Raw genomic sequence first — 16,018 nt, 5'->3', positions numbered from 1 at the left:
TAATCAACCAAACTCCTCACAGACAGCGGAGATTATTTTGAGAGATTATTGCTGCTTCTCCTAAAAAAAAAAAAAAAGAAGCACCAGCCTTTCGTAACCTCTTGCACACAGGGAGGTGTGTGTGCATGTGTACACAAACGCACACAGGCCCCCTCCCCCCCATCTCTATACAGACACAAAAAAGCTGAGGATAAAAAGTTTCCTATATATAGCACATTATTCTCAGGAAGATATGACTTATAATAACAGACTCACCTTTTTATGCAGAAAAAAAAAACACACCAAAACCCTGTTTGATTGTTTAGCTACCTAAACATTTATAACAACAACAAAAAAGATAAAACAGGGGAAACAGAAGGGTGGCATGATCAGAAATAATATCTGAAGAAAATGAGATTTTTCTGTATCACTTTAAATCCTAGAAAAGGAATCTTTTCTGTATCTTTTCTTTTTGAATCATTTTTTGCTTCAGTTCCTAAACCAGCACATTCAACTCTTCAATTTGCCGTTCAGTAACAGGGACTCACATTGCCTTTTAAATGCATACAAAAAAGTTGCATCTCTTTGCTTTCATTTTCCCTGTGTGTTTGTTGCATACTGACATCAAATTCCCCGCAGGCATCCTAACCTTGCAATTGGAGAAACAGTGCTCTAGGCTTTTCCACGTGTCTAATACACCTGGATAAAAAGTGCTAATTGTCACCAACTTCCATTAAATGACAGCAGTAAGGCACAAAATATGCTTGATTTGCAGACGCTAGTGCCGCTGGGAGTTAGCAGCAGATTAATAATTGTGCAGACCTTGAACATTCCCCTGGCACTGCCAGTCTGGGTTTCCAGTGCAACGCCAGATTACGAGGCCTTTGTTTTTAGCTTGCTTTCCTAAGGAAATAAGGCTTTGGCAGCTGCACTGCCTCCCTCTGCGTGTGTGTGACTGTCCTGCCTTCCCACAATAATTTCTGGTCAAGATGACCAAGTTTTATAGGAGGGCAGAGGTCGCAAATGTGCAATGGCCTTAGCAGTTTTGTGAAAAACAGGCAGCTAGGTAGATATAATGAAGCCTGAGCTTACGAGTTGCCAATATCCGGGCTTTCTAGATTCAGGGATTTTGCGCACAAATAAACCCTAATTCTGCTCAAGTTTTGTTAGCGCTGCAAGTAGAAGGGGGATGTGCCATATCACATACTCAGCCGGCAGCAGCTCTTGCATCCGACCACCTTTACAGATCAGGTGTCAGACTAACTTCCCAGTTTGTGGGGTTTTTTCTTCTCTTCCTTCAAACCTATGTGCCCAAAATCCCGTTTCAGCTCGAGGCTTTGAGTGCGCTTCAGGAGTCAGCTTCTCGCACAGGTACAGTCTTGCTCTGGTTTCCTCCAGATAAATCCAGGGGCCAACACCTTCCCTTCCCCTTTCTTCTTGCTCCGCTGCTGCTGCTCTTTCTCCTCCACTCTCGGCGCACATGGGCACGTACTCCTGGGTATGAGGACACCGCCCCAACAGCATGCAAGCTTACCGACGGCTCCGGTGGCGTTACAAAGCTCATTTCTGCATGCAGCGACACGATTACGGCGAAGGTGAGGGCGAGGTTGAGCGGATGCGTTTCAACACTTCTTTCTTGGTATTTATCACCCTGCCATAGCACTCCTGCAATCTGGCCTGCTGCTGCTCCAGCTGCTTGTGCAAGCTCCTGATGGAGCGCAACAGCAGAAGCCGTCGGTACATAGCTAGCTGGAGCCGGTACTTCTCCTTTTCCTCCTTTTTCTTATTTTCTAGGGTCTCCGTTACTTTCGCAGCCTTTGTCCAAATTGCCTGGCCCAGACTACAAGGGGATGGATCCCCCTTCATGCCGCTCCCCGCCTGCGGCGTGTGGCAGCCCCCGGGGTCGGTCCCCAGCAGGGTAGCGACAGCCTGGGGGAGGTTGCTGGCCCCTCCGGGCACCCACGGGACCTGCAGCACCTCTGAACTCGGGTTGTCGAAGCAGCAGGGGCTCTCGGAGCACGGGGAGGCAATGCCCACAGGCTGCAGGTTACTGACGGCCGCAGGGTACGACGAGGCACCCAACGATGCATTTACAGCTGTCGGATGATGCTCAGCCAACCCAGAGGCTGTCCTCTGTGCCTGGCCATCCACCTCTGGGCCAGTCGGGGCTTTTGCCTGGGCCACGGCCTTGCTGGAGAGGACGGACAGTCTTTCTGGCACTGCTGAGCTTCCCTTGTCTTCATTAAGGCTGGCTAATGAAGGGCTGGCAGAGCAACCAGGGGATGCCGTTACCACATCACAATTCGGAAACGGGTCTTTATCATCACTGTTATTCCGGGTCTCCTCTTCATCTCTTGGTATTACGCCCACTGTCTCAGCCATTTACTGCATGAGCTACAGAAAGTTTCTGTGGACAAAGTGGAAGCCAGAGGATTTCATTTTCACATACACACACATAGAAGCCCAGTGCAGAGTGACATTTGAAGAAAGAACCTCTCTTATATTTAAGCAATGGACCTATTACTTTTCTAATAAAGCACAACCCTTGGGTCACTTCAGGCCATTTCTTGTGATTTGCATTAGATGTTCTTCGAGACACAACATTAATCCAATAATAATTAAAATGATATACTGTACTATTAACATTCTCAAATCTTTAAAGGCAAGCGATCTATCCCTGCAGCACAGGCTGTGCTGACTAATTAAACAGAATACAGTTGTAAATGGGTATTGTAAGCACTTCTCCCATTTAAGAACACAGCTCTAACAAGTGTAGTTTGTAGAGACGGGCGAGTTATCAGGATTGATCAGCTTTAAAGGGAGGCGGATCTACCACAAACAGCAGGTTGCATTTAAATGCCCTCTCCAAGATATTAATCTGTCTGCTACCGGTTTGTTTACAAGGTTGCCTTTTCCCCTCCTATTAATTCTAACAGTAAAGCTATATTAGCACCGTGCTAGCCATAGACAGGAAAAAGAAACCAAACACTTACCGAGGTTACTGGGGAAAAGGAAAGAGTTACAGTGCATTGTGTCTGTGTATCATGTTTTCCTGAATGTGAGTCAGCACAATCTGGAACAGAAACATCACGGTGCTGGAGCAGGAGCAGCAACGGCATTATGCTGTTCCACCCAGCAACAACATCGTCAGTCCCAATCACCGAGGAGTGCAGGGCTGGTTTCTTCCCCCCCCAGTGGTTATTCCTCCCTGGCATCCAGCTTTTATGTCATCTTTGAGCACCAAAATGAAAAATGGCACTTCTTTTCCCACCTCAAACCCAAACATTCCCGATTCACTCATTCACTCAACATCCATGGCTCTACCTATCCCTGCCAGTCAGCAAGGAGGTAACACAGCACCAAAAAGAGGGAGAGTCATTCTGGATTCCAGTGTACACGTTTTCCTTCAGAGAAAATAAGCTTAGATAAACTTTAGCTGTATGAACAAGCTAAACCCCAAAATGAAACAACTGTTCAGCACCAACCACATCCTAAGCATAGAGGCAGGTATATGCTGTAGATTTAAGCGTTTAATGTACACCCATGTTTAATTATGCTGGCCTAATCTTCAAGGACCAGCTCTACATCCAGCTAAGGTAACTCACAAAACAATAAACTTTATCTGCACCTTTGATGTTCAGAAAACCTCCCTTCAGCGTCCTCTCTTGCTTGTAACACCAGGAACAAAATTCACAAATCATCTCTCTGCATCTACTTCAGTCAATTTACCACAGGGCTTCAGTTGCCCCAAGACTTTCTCTACTCCCTTCTGCTAATATAAATAGAAGAAAGAACCGATCCAAAATACTATCTAGAATCTTCCTGGAACAGGAAAAGAATGAAGGTAGATCCTATCTCCTCTTCTACATGTGCTGCAATACAGATAATAATTTTTTACTTTCCATCTGTACTGACTATCCTTCCTTCTGATGAATTTGTTAGGATATACTTCCAACCTTGAACATATGAAGTCTAGTTAACATAAATTAAGATTTGTACCCTGAGGTGTAACTTGAATGCATTTTTTGGTGCAAGAGATATTTTGCACTAAATTGGTAAAATAAAATAAACCAGCTGTCTTTATGTGCCAGATCACGCTGCAGATTATATAAATAACACTAGGAAGAGATTAATATCCAGTGAGTTAATAAACTCTGCAAGTTTATGTCTTGGTGATTCCCATTTATCTGAATCACGAGTTATGGTAATTGAAGAATATGGAATTCAGATAACAGGGATTTTACTGTATTACACACTGTAAAGGTTCATTGTAATACAGCATTATGTATAGAGTCTTTTACTTTCAGATGCTCGCCTCTCCAAAGCACTGCAGGCATACCTTTCCACTACAAAGAGGACAGCAGATGGGTGCTAGGTAGTACATGGTCTCCACCTACGTCAATACTTTTCTGTCAGCAACAGCACTTTGTTCCTCACTTCTACCTTTATCATGCTTTGCCACAAAATAACAATTTTCTAATAGTCTAACAGGGCATGAAAAACATGCTTTGGGGGTTTCTGTGGGTTGTTTTGGTGTTTTTGTTGTGGGTTTTGTTTTTTTTAGAAAAGATCTCTGCAGCTTTAATTTTTTCAGCAAAATTTTACAGGCAGTCTTGTTTGAAGGGAAGGGGAGGGGGACAAGAAAGTTGGTTTGCTCACCAAATTAGTTTCATCAAAAATAACATTAAATATTTTATAGGTGTGGATCTGGATGGAATACGTAGCATCTGATACAATTAACTAAGCAATAAAACTACAAACAATCAAAACTCATTGAGCTAGACGGCTTTTCATAGAATATTATGACTTCAGCTTTAATCTATGAAGCTTAATAGCAAAAACTATTCAGTCTATTGGACTTAGAGATTCAGCAAAATAGAAATACTGTAAAAGATACATATTTATTATCACTAAAATGCAAGTGCCCTTATGGCCCTGCCATTGTTCATAACTTCCTAAAATCTCACCAAGAGCATCAGATGGAAAGATTCGGTTTCTGCCTGGAGGTGTATATATACCGAACACTTCAGCCAAAAATATTGAGACACTGCATTGAAAGCAGGAACAAAATCAGTCTTACGTCTGGGGAGACTTATGGAAACCTTTCAGGAGAAGGCCTCTTGTGTAACGCACAGACTGGGGAACAGGGAACAAGACCACGGCTCATTTCAAATAGAAACATGTAAATTCTTGTTCTGAGATGATACAACAATCCTTCTTTTCCCCCAAGACTGTTACCTTCACAAAGTGACTCCTATAGTTTAGCTCCTTTTTATTTGCAATTCAACAGCTTAACACCTGAAAAGACCTTGCATTAGCTTCCTCTGCTGCAAGAGGCACATTGTGCCATTTCACTGATGGAGAAACATTTTGAGAAGAGTTTACTGTTCCCAGTGAGATCCCATCACAGGTGGAGATGCCTCTTGCTTGTTCCTGGGCTTGTTTTCCAAGGCAATATTTACGGGAACCTTTCCAGGCAGAAGCTGCTTCAGATTTCATGGTGAATACATCTGTCAGTTCCAACACACAGAGAATTTCAGGTAGGTAAAATGAAAGCAAACATGCCTCCAGTTGAGGTTCATTGCGTCTTATTACCACCCACTCACAGGTAGATGCGACTGCAGCAGTTTCAAGGTGTAGACCCTGGGGGGCCACCCTCAAGCTGTCACTCTTGCGTGCCCCTGCAAGGTCTGTGCCAGCAGAGGTTTTTAATCCATCACACTCCTTCAGATATCAGCTATGAGAGGTACTTGGCAACCTACAGGCTCAGATGTGTAAGCACGTGCTGAACTGCTCCGTGCTTGCCTGCTTATGGAACGAGGGCTTAGCCATCACAGCTGTATCTCGTGTGGCAGCAGGAAAGAAATGGTCATGGGGGAGGCCCTGCAGACAGTCATGACAGTTATTTCTCTTTTCTCTTCCAATTATAATGCCATTCCTGAGCACGGACAGATGTGATGACAGGAAGGTGCTTGGTCTTGTTTTTTTATTAAGTACAAATGTTTTACTGAAGTTCAAAGCGCAACAGCCAAACACATTTACAAACAGTGTCAGAAGGTGATAAGAATTGGCGAAGATATGCCATTATAAGACCGTGGCCTGGGAAGCTATGTTGGTTTGGATTTGAGTTTGGGGAGTACTTTTAACAAAGTAGTAAAAAATATCCTTTTACACAGTAGTGTAATTCCATATTTTATATTAATTGCTCTTAAAGATCAAAAGCCATATTCTGTCTGTTAATGTACACACTCACATGGCCTCTTATGAAATCAATGAGATCCACATGTGTGCATCTGAGGCCTAAATTTTTCCCCAAAGATTCTTTAAAATCCTTTTGCAGGGCAGTAAGTCATAGAAGAAAGTTGTATGTTCCCTTTCTTCTGCCTCCATACCCAAAACAGACACAAGTTATTACAGGCTGCTCTGCATTACAGTGGATGGTAACGGCACCCTGAGGGGCCACGGGCCAGCCAGGGATTGCCATCGTCCTGCTCTCACCCTCATCCACACCTAGGCTTTCCTGCAATCCTTTTACACCAGCAGAGAAAGGAAGAAATGGAGCCGAGACCCACGTAGAGCCCACTGATGATATCAAGAAGTGCTCTAGATATTTCAGTGGCAGGGAAAAGCACAGTGGGACACCTCAGTGGTTTTCAGGCAGAAGGAAATTAGGCATCTCTACTGAGCTGCAGCGCAACCGTGTGTGCAGATAACTTGGAAGCTTTTAAGAAAAAGCGGAGTGGATAGGTGATTTAATAGCGGGGAAAGGTTCAATGACTTCAAACCTAAAACCCAGGGATTCCGGTAGACTATCTTTATATTAATGGTAAAAAACATTGAAACAATCTGCCATGACTGGCAAAAATTAGCAGGCTTGTTGCCAGTCTCAAAAGAACTGCCTGTCAGAGGTGGAAATCTCTGAAGGAGTAGCTCAAACTAAGGTTGAGTTGAGCTCACAAGTTTTGAAATCTCAAGACTGCAGGTGCCAAAGTGACCCAAATACTAGAAAGGGCTTGATGACAGCTCTCACTGCAATATTTCAGCAACTCTACTCCTCATTCTGCTTAGGCTTAGATATTCCCCAGGGACACAAGATGAAAAATATATTTATATGGCTTTATAAAGGTATTTTAAAAGTGGAATGTTTTGATTTTCCTCAAGACAGTAGTTGTTCTTCCTACCATCTACATGGAAAGCATTGGCTTATGATTTGAATCACCAGTAACCAAGTAAAAGAATAACAGCATCATTGCCTAAACCAGTTTATAGTCTAAGTCCACATTCCTACCATACAATCCACAAAGCCACATTTTTATGCTGAAATGGCCAGAAGGAACTTTCTAAAGTCTTGTCGCGAACTCAGGGATCTACTTCAGCTCACACAATAAGCAGTTAACATTGGCACCGAGGCTGAGGTGGAAATGGACAACCAGCTGTCACACGCAGCTGGGATTTTGGGGATTTTTTCTCCCACCTGGGCAGACCAATCTGTATTGGGCAGTTCCAATGGGCATCAAATGGGCAGGCCTGTTTCAAAGTGGAGCAAACTCTTTGCATTTCTAGAGTGGGTTGAGAATGCTTCACAATGGACATATAAAGGAGGAAAGCTGGCATGACAAGGGTGTCTGCAGCATATGTTCTGCAAACTAGCGTGGGGGCAAACGGAAATCTTTATAGTGACTTTAAGAAACCCATGAATCTTGAGAACTGCCAGTTTACAGTTTACTTCATTTACGGTTTCTTCTTCTAATGGAGAGAATATGACTGTCTATAAATCATTATAATTTTACTAAAAAGGCAAATGTGATTACAAACTGAAAAATAATGGATTGCAAAAAAATGTCTTCCCTTACATGTTAAGTGAAAAGGAAATTCTAAAATATCAGCAAAAGTTTGCATTTTTTTCCCACTAATTAAGTAAAGATTCTGTTTTATGGTAGCAAAATTAAAAGTGACCTTACTCAGTGTGATGCTTCTCCCTCTTTTTTTTTTTTAAATCTTAGTTTTGCCTATCATTTTGTTCAGCAAAAAATAACGCATGGGAGGAGCAGAGAAAAAAATGCAAAAGAATTTAAAGTAGGAAGAGTACATAACCTGGATACTATTACAGGCTTCCTATGGAGAAGAGACTAAAAAATTCTTCCTACAGAAAAGATGGTACTTGAAATATATTTGAATAACCTCCAGTATTAAAAGATTTAAAAGTATTGCTCATGTATTGCAAGAACTCCATGCCTAGCAGGTAAATACTGGATTACCCAACGTAGCTGTTAGTTTTCAGATGTGAAAATGAGTATGTAGACAGTTCACGTGTCTAGTTATAATTCACATCCGGTATGCATTGAGAGAAAAATCCTTTCTGTTAAGCAATATGTAAACAGACAATGTAATTTTTGATAATTGATGCTTATGTTTGCTTTCATTTTGACACTTGATTATAACTGACAAACCGATGGCTAGTAAAGAACACTTTAAGCTGTAAGAATAATAAACAGAGCACTGTGAGAGATGGGGGAAAAAAAAAGAAAGGATACATGGGAGGAAAACTGCAGGAAGTGGGGGTAAGCCACAAATGGATAGACAAGTAATTGTTTGGTGTTTCACCACAAGTTAAAATTAACTTACAGACCTTTCCAGAAGCCAAGTGCATTTTTTTAAAAAAAAAGTAACAACATGAAATGCCTTAAAAAAGGTGTGCATTTTCTGCCTTAGCTGTTAAACCAGAATGGTATGAGGCAAGAATATTAAAAACATTACCTTCGATATGATGGGTTTTTTTAAGAAACAGTTTTAGATCAAGTGGCTAAAAAAGAGGATGCATTCATGCTGTTTGAGCCTAACCATTTCCACGAATCTTAAATTGACTCACGAGGAGGTTAACTCTACAGATCAGTACCAAGGACTGAAAAGACTGCATCTGCAAACACCTTCTCAAAAATTCTACTGTCTCATTCAGTATGCCTTGATGCGTAGCCCACTGTGGTGTAGCCTATGTATCAACACTTGCATAGATAGCGCCCAAATCAATCCATCTTTACTTGTAGTGTCTGCATAGACTCAGCTGCTGTCCGTGTTGTCCACACACAAACATGGAGTGAAAACAACCTTGCCCAAGCTCACTTGGGGCTGAGAAGGAGGTCAGTCTTGCTCACTCCTTAATGCCTTTGAAGCTGCTAACGTGGCTGAGATGGATGACAGTGAGTCGGATACAAGCCTGTCCGTTGGCAAAAAACATGATCTCAGCACTATGTAGTGTAATTGCTCTAAATCTTAGCTACAGCACAGTTAACAGCTTCAACAGGGCAAAAAGGCATATGGACCACAGGATTTGTTGTACATGACCATTTTTTTGCTTTGCAATGTAGGCATTGCTCAGCAACCTGGATTTTTGCAGCCTGCTTCCAGTGGTTAATACAGATAATTTGTTCACACCAGTAGTTTAATTTTTACATCCAGAGGCTCTTTCCTGAGTGTCTGTCAAAGTCCAATTCATTACCTGCAGAATTATCAGCTAAAACCCCGTCACTTTTCTATAAGTAAAATTTTTAAGAGATTAGAAAGTAACAGAGAAAAGATAGTCATATACAATTACTGAAAGATAAGCCTCCAAATGTTTGGAGATTTATTTCAGAGATGTGTATCTACAGATACTCATTTTTAAAGGAAGAAGAGATACGGAGTCCAATTTTTATTTGATTGAACAGAGGACAGGTTAAGAAAGAAGAGTCTGAGATACCAATCCCACTGAAGTTTCAGGCTGAACAGAAGAAATAACACGTCCTTCACGAAAAAAAAAAAAAGCATAGTCAGGTTCTGCATGTCAAAATTAGGTAATGCTTCCTTGTACCACTTAAGTTTGCTGCAGCTCTGCCTTGAACCTTGAACCTCTGTTGGACCTCCCTGAGCCCCAGGCAAAGGTCCTGCTAGAACCCCACTGGCACGTGTTGTCCCAAATCCTCCTTGTGCCCAGAATGCACTAGCAAGCTGTTATTAACTCCAGTGACACCGGGCCACAATTTTATCTGCAGTCATGCTTACAGAGCCTCCTTGAGATCTACCTGAAGAGCATTAAAAGAACGCAGAGCGAGATCATTGCCAACTATCAATGCATTCTTTGCCACCTTGCAGGCTTTCTCCTCATCCTTTCTAAAAGCTCCGCCAAAGCACCGCCAGCACCACCTTATTGACTCCTGAAGAGATGCCAGCACTTAGTGGAGGTATTGTACTAATTAAGATTTTGAGAGCAGTAAGCAAAAACATCATGTTTGACCTCACACTTGGCAAATTACTCACAGTTCCCTGCTTCCCTTCACAAGATCGTCTCAATAACAACCATTGCCAGTAGGGATCTTGAGACAGTGAATGCAGCAAATAAATAAATAAGTAAATGCCTACATATGTGAACTCCACTTCCTTAGGCAAAAATAATGAGTCAAATGAATGAAGGATCTGCTGCTCTCTCATGTCTGGTAGTTGTACGTACACCAATGTGCAAGAAGCCTTCCAGAGACTTCTGTCATCGCTTGGGTAAGCGATAATTCAAATTGCCAGTCTACTGATTTCAGGAACTTGCATTACTCTCAGAGGAAGGTTGCTGTTTTGTCATTCTGAAAGGGTGGCACACCTTTGCAGCTTCTTTCAGTATACGTTGAGGGAACGAGTGCATATCATGTCCCAGAAGGAGATGGAATTGGCCAAGCCAAGCAAGTTAAGGCCTTCCAAAGTTTTGAGACAGGGGAGAAATAAATCCATGCAGGTAGGACACATACTACATGTATGAACAACACTCATGCAGACTGTCTGAGGTCTTATTTTCTTGCTTGGAAGAACAATCAATCTTTTCTGAACTCTGCTCACTTTTACAGACAAAGCCACCAAGCTCATTGCAGAAAAGAACAAGTCATAAGAGAAGTACAGGGCACCTAATCTAGGTAATTTATCTCATCCTAAAGTGTTTTCAACACAGACAGGAGAAGCTGCCACTTGGAATAGGCTTCCTTTAACTTCACTTTCAAATGACGTAACTTTCAGATGACTAAGTCCACAGTAGTGCACCTTAACCATGAAATACGTATTACAGAGAGAGACTGAAAGCTCAGCCTTAACACAGTTGGAGCAGGAACTCTTGGTCGGTTGAGAGCGTGATCCTTGCAGTGGTGTAGCCAAATAGCTTCCAGCAACCACTGTTTTAGGGTTTTCCCGAGCTTGACACTGCAACTAGATAACTGTGTTTAGCAGTCATTGACAGAACAATTTGCTTAATTCCCTTTTGAAGCTGCTTATGCCTTTTGGCTTCTGTAACATCCCATGGCAATGAATTCTGCAATCTAATTTTACGTTGTGTGAATAGCATTAACCAACAGAGCAAGCCACACCTTTCCAGAGATTCAGTAACACGCTGACACCGTCTTACTTTTGTCTCATTTAATCTCACGAATCATAAGCAATACAAAAAAGATTTCTACATCTGTCTGCTTTTTTCCCAATATGAACAAGCTCTTTTAAAGCAATAGCTGTCAATGGGCAAATGACTTGGTATGCTTTTGCACAGGAATGTATATTTTTCAGGTGGCTCATGCTACCATCAACCCAAAGCTGGCTGAGGCTATTCAGAAAAGGCAGCAAAAAATGGGGAGTAAACAGTTATTTGCAGAAAGAGATGCAAGGCTGGGAGGGAACAGGGAATCCCCTCACTCCTGGAACAGCCCAATTAGGAAGCAGTGGAGTGTCCCTGGAGGAGAAAAGCTAGGAGAAACCAGCAGGAGTTTTAGAGGGAGGGTGAATGAGAAAAAGCAACTGGGAGAAGGCAAAAAGATGTCTTTAGATTTTCCACAATAATTAAACTGGAGAAAGGGGAGTGGGAAGGACAGTGGAGAGGCAGGTTAAAGAATTGTATTCCTGTTGTCGTCAGCAGCGAGTGAGTAGGAAACGAGAGCCGGACTGCCTCTCTCCTAAGTCTGCTGCCCTAGGCGACTGTTTACTCTGCCTTTGCCCAAGCCAGCATGAGATGTTGTAAAATGAGTTTCCAAAATGCTCTGAGTCACCAGAACACGGATGAGATCTGTGGATTCAAGCCACCTTTCAAGATTATGCATCTCTTCTGAATATCCATTATGCCGATGATATATAACAAAATCACTGCTGTAATGTGATGCACATGTCAACTTTAAGGATGCAGTCCCTGCTCAGATGGCATCAGCAGAGGGACACGTCAGCATGGTGGATTACCAGAGCAAATGCTTTAGCATGCAAAGTGATGCAATGTGTTTTAACAACAATTGTTCCCTTATGTTTGTTTCTGTGTCAGGTTTGACATGACTATCTGCCAGGATAATGCTCAGGATCCTTTGCATGCTTTGCAGAAGCTGATTACGTGATCAAATGCTTACAGCACATAAAATCACTTCCGAGATTCAATGAGATAGATGTGCCAGAAAAGTCAGTAGGTGTTTGAAATAATTGACGCTAACAGCTAGACCTGGATTTTTCAAAAGAATATGCATTTTGTTTTGGATTTGGGGTTGTTTTTTCGGTTGTTTTGTTCGTTTGGTTTTGGTTTTTTTTTTCTTCTTTTAATGCACTATGATATAAACTGCCTAGAAATTCAGCCTTAGCATAATGTTCACATCAAATGAAATTCACCCGTTAAGAAAGAACATGCAGAGGGTCCTCCCTGAAGTGGAAAAAAAGTCTTTGTGTAGAGCAGATACCCTGTGAGCTTTCTTGCCCTGTGCACATGCCTAGAACAACACAGCAAACTCCACTGGCAGTGTAGAGCTCATGCTCGTAGGACTGGGAGACTCCGCACTGAGCTGTAGCTCTTAGCAGCCCTTTCCCCTCATCTGTGACACTAAAGCTTTTCCAGTAAAGATCCAGACCCCTATAGAAATGTTGCTTATGTGAATGGCTGTAGAAGAAACAGGATGGTGACCTGCTTTTCTATTAATATTTTCTTTTCTATTATATTGCATTCCCAGGCTACCCTGAACCATCACACAGTGCCCGAAGTTAGGAAGTGTGATTGGCAATCAAGAGACAAGGGCAGAAGTCTAAATGACTGTGGCACTTGCCCAAAAGTCATGATATCATATAGAGGCTTCACCCTGTGCTCTCAGGTTTGGGTCTAACCTGGCTTTGCAAGAGCTTCATTCCCTCAGAGTTATTTAGGCACTGAAACCAATAAGAAGTGGTACCTATACACTTTCAGAAATCTTTCTTTAATTTCATCATCCCATAAATCTCTTTAATGGAGACATCCTTCATCTTTTCTGCTTCACAAGCCAGTTGTGAAGCTTAATTACACGATGATTATGAAGTCCAGTAAATACAACATATATTAAGAGTAGTTAATGAGATTTCTGTCACAAGCAGACTCTATCTCTTGTGAAATATTACTTGCATGTTTCAAAAAAAAAAATTGTTTTCCAATGAAAAACACAGACATTCAATATAAAACAAATCCAGCTTGACTACTTCCATAAACAACCCATTATACAACTCAATGATATTTATTAACGTGGCATGGAAAATAGCATGGACTTTTCTGACCAACATGGAATACTGTTTGCTCATCCATGTGTCAGTCATTACCTGCAGTGCCTGGCCAAGACTGGGACCCGAGACCCAAAAGGGATCTGCTTCTCAAGGAATCTAGTAGCTCAAGTACCTCCAAAGACCTGACGTGAGGTCCCTTTACACCACTTACCATGTAAATCCACTACAAAAAAGTTGACTCATTTTCAAATTGTATGTACTCAGTAATGCAGCCTTACCTTACCACTGGGCTCCATATACAAAAAAAAGAGCTCATATGGCATCATTGCAATTGCAATGTATTCAGCCAGTTCAGATTCCTCACACAGCTTTAACCTTTTGTCCATAGTCTTTCCATGACCGAAGTACCTTATGTTGCCAGAAATGAATGAAGAAAGCAAGAAAAATAAAAAAGAGAAGGTCTAAAAGATTATGCAGCACTAACTATGTAATGGCTGAAGGGGGTCCAGTGCACAAGATAGAAATACTTTCCTAACAGCTACTCACAGACTGACCAATTAATTCATTTAATAGCATGGTGGACCTTGGCTAGATGACTATGTGCACACCTAAGACTGTAGAGGAAGCGTTGGTTGCATATTCTTTGCTTTCTCAGGCAGTAATAAAGCATATAGTCTACAAGGGCAGAAGGACTCCAAAGGGAGAATGAGTGATTCCTCAAAAAGACAGAGCTCTTTGGTGCGCATCCTTCCCAGACAGAACAAACGTACATCCCACCTACGCTGTATCTGGCAAATACATTTCCTGTTAACAATTATCGCATGGAATTCATAGATTAAGACTTTTGCAGAGCTCAGGTAGGAGTGATTTTCAGCACACGAAGCTTGTTACAGCAAGCTCCATTAATATTCACCAAAGGAAAACCTGTTTGTTGACCTAAAGTGTGACTGCTTCCTATTCTCTTCTTGTGAAATTACTTGGGTCCTGTGGGACAACTGTACTGAGCTTTTGACGCAAATATTAAAATTCTATTTAGATGTACAATGTTTTAATGCAAATTTTTACCATAAAACCAAATGCTCCATTCAGTTAAATTAATAGAATTACAAAAAGACGTAATGATAGCAATTAAGTCTTGAAAATGCAAATTTTATAGTCAAGGACAATTACCTCATTTATAGTATACTGGAATGATGCCAGATGAAGGTAATTTAGATCCCCCTAGCTCACAGTTATATCATGAAGGATATCTTAATTTCATTAGTACAACAAAGATGGGTGAGAAGTTAGAGAACACAAAAAAAAAAAAAGGTGGGAGAGAAAATTTGACCTTTCTCATTTCATTGCAGCAAGAATACATAGATCTTACTAAAGTATTAGTAATATTTCTTTCTACTCCCATCTCTGAAAAAAATGCTTTTTTTTTTTTATTAGCAGCAATGGATATTAGTATGTAAAAGGTCAGCTTCATTCAGATACTTAGAGCCAATGTGCCCATACCACAACAGTTATGGACCTCCCGTTATTTCAGTTTTACGGATGCATACAGTGCTAGCTCTTGGCTTACAAGGTTCCAAGCCATGGCCTTAGGGACACATAGTTTTGACTCCAACAGGACTTAAAACATTCTTGAAAAACTCTGCTCACTCTTATGAAAGTACTCCTACCTCCCCTGAACAGGCAAGTCAAATATCATTAGTTTTTCATTAGCATAGTAAAGAGTGATCAAGTAGATGCGGAATACAGAGTGATATACTACAGATTTCCTATCCTGCTTGGGGGGGAGGGGAGGGAGAAGAAAGAACGGAAGAAAGAAACGACTGTTTCATACAGATTCTTTTGCACGTTACCAAGTTAAAACAGGAGTTTGAAAGACTTCAGAGGTTCTTCTTTCTTTCTTTCTTTCTTTCTTTCTTTCTTTCTTTCTTTCTTTCCTCACAGCCCTAGTAGCTACTCCTAATCCGAACAAGTACCCAGGGAAAGGCATACTAAATATGGTGCAGTAGGAAATTTAAATAAAAAGTCTTTACATCTACCAGTTTTCCTTCTTTCCTTCTGCTGTAGCCACTACAGACATTCCCAAGCCCAAGAGAGATGGACTCACTGAAGAGCTGTATCCTCTTAAATTATTCTAATTATACCAAATTCCCTTCCCAAAACATATCCCACGGGCTCTGGAAAAAGCTGAAATCTGCACAGACCGAGCAGCAAACTTGTCCACCTCTTTCCTCACCCTGAGCACAGCTAACAAGGGCAACACCAAACATGCTTGCCAAGAGAAGAGAGAGCTGCTTACCCACAAAAGGAATGGCTTTGCTCAGACTTTGCACGCTGGAGCCGCCCACGATTTTTGGCCGGTGAACCTGCCCCGGCACCCCGCGATGGGCCGGTGGCGAGGGACCGGATTTATCCCTTTGCGCGGCAGCAAACTGCAACAAGAATATGGCACTGCGGGATCCCTGCCCTGGAACCCCTCACAGAGCCACTTTATAAACCTGGCTCACTGCAAAACAATCCATGCACTTGAGGGGTGTAGCGGTTTTAC

General features: G+C 41.8%; 1 protein-coding gene across 1 annotated transcript; it reads right to left on the bottom strand.

Moving 5' to 3' along the window:
• Positions 1–1,563: 1,563 nt before the first annotated feature.
• Positions 1,564–2,361, bottom strand: LOC309669331 (uncharacterized protein; the record flags this gene model as incomplete). The annotated part of the gene is made up of 1 exon (XM_082479957.1): positions 1,564–2,361. The coding sequence occupies one exon, from the start codon at positions 2,359–2,361 to the stop codon at positions 1,564–1,566; it is 798 nt and encodes a 265-aa protein (XP_082336083.1).
• Between the last annotated feature and the right edge of the window lie 13,657 nt (positions 2,362–16,018).

This window comes from Vanellus vanellus, assembly GCF_965231255.1.
Source record: "Vanellus vanellus genome assembly, chromosome: 2".
Lineage (NCBI taxonomy): Eukaryota > Metazoa > Chordata > Aves > Charadriiformes > Charadriidae > Vanellus > Vanellus vanellus.
This window is presented reverse-complemented; position numbering and strand designations above follow the sequence as displayed.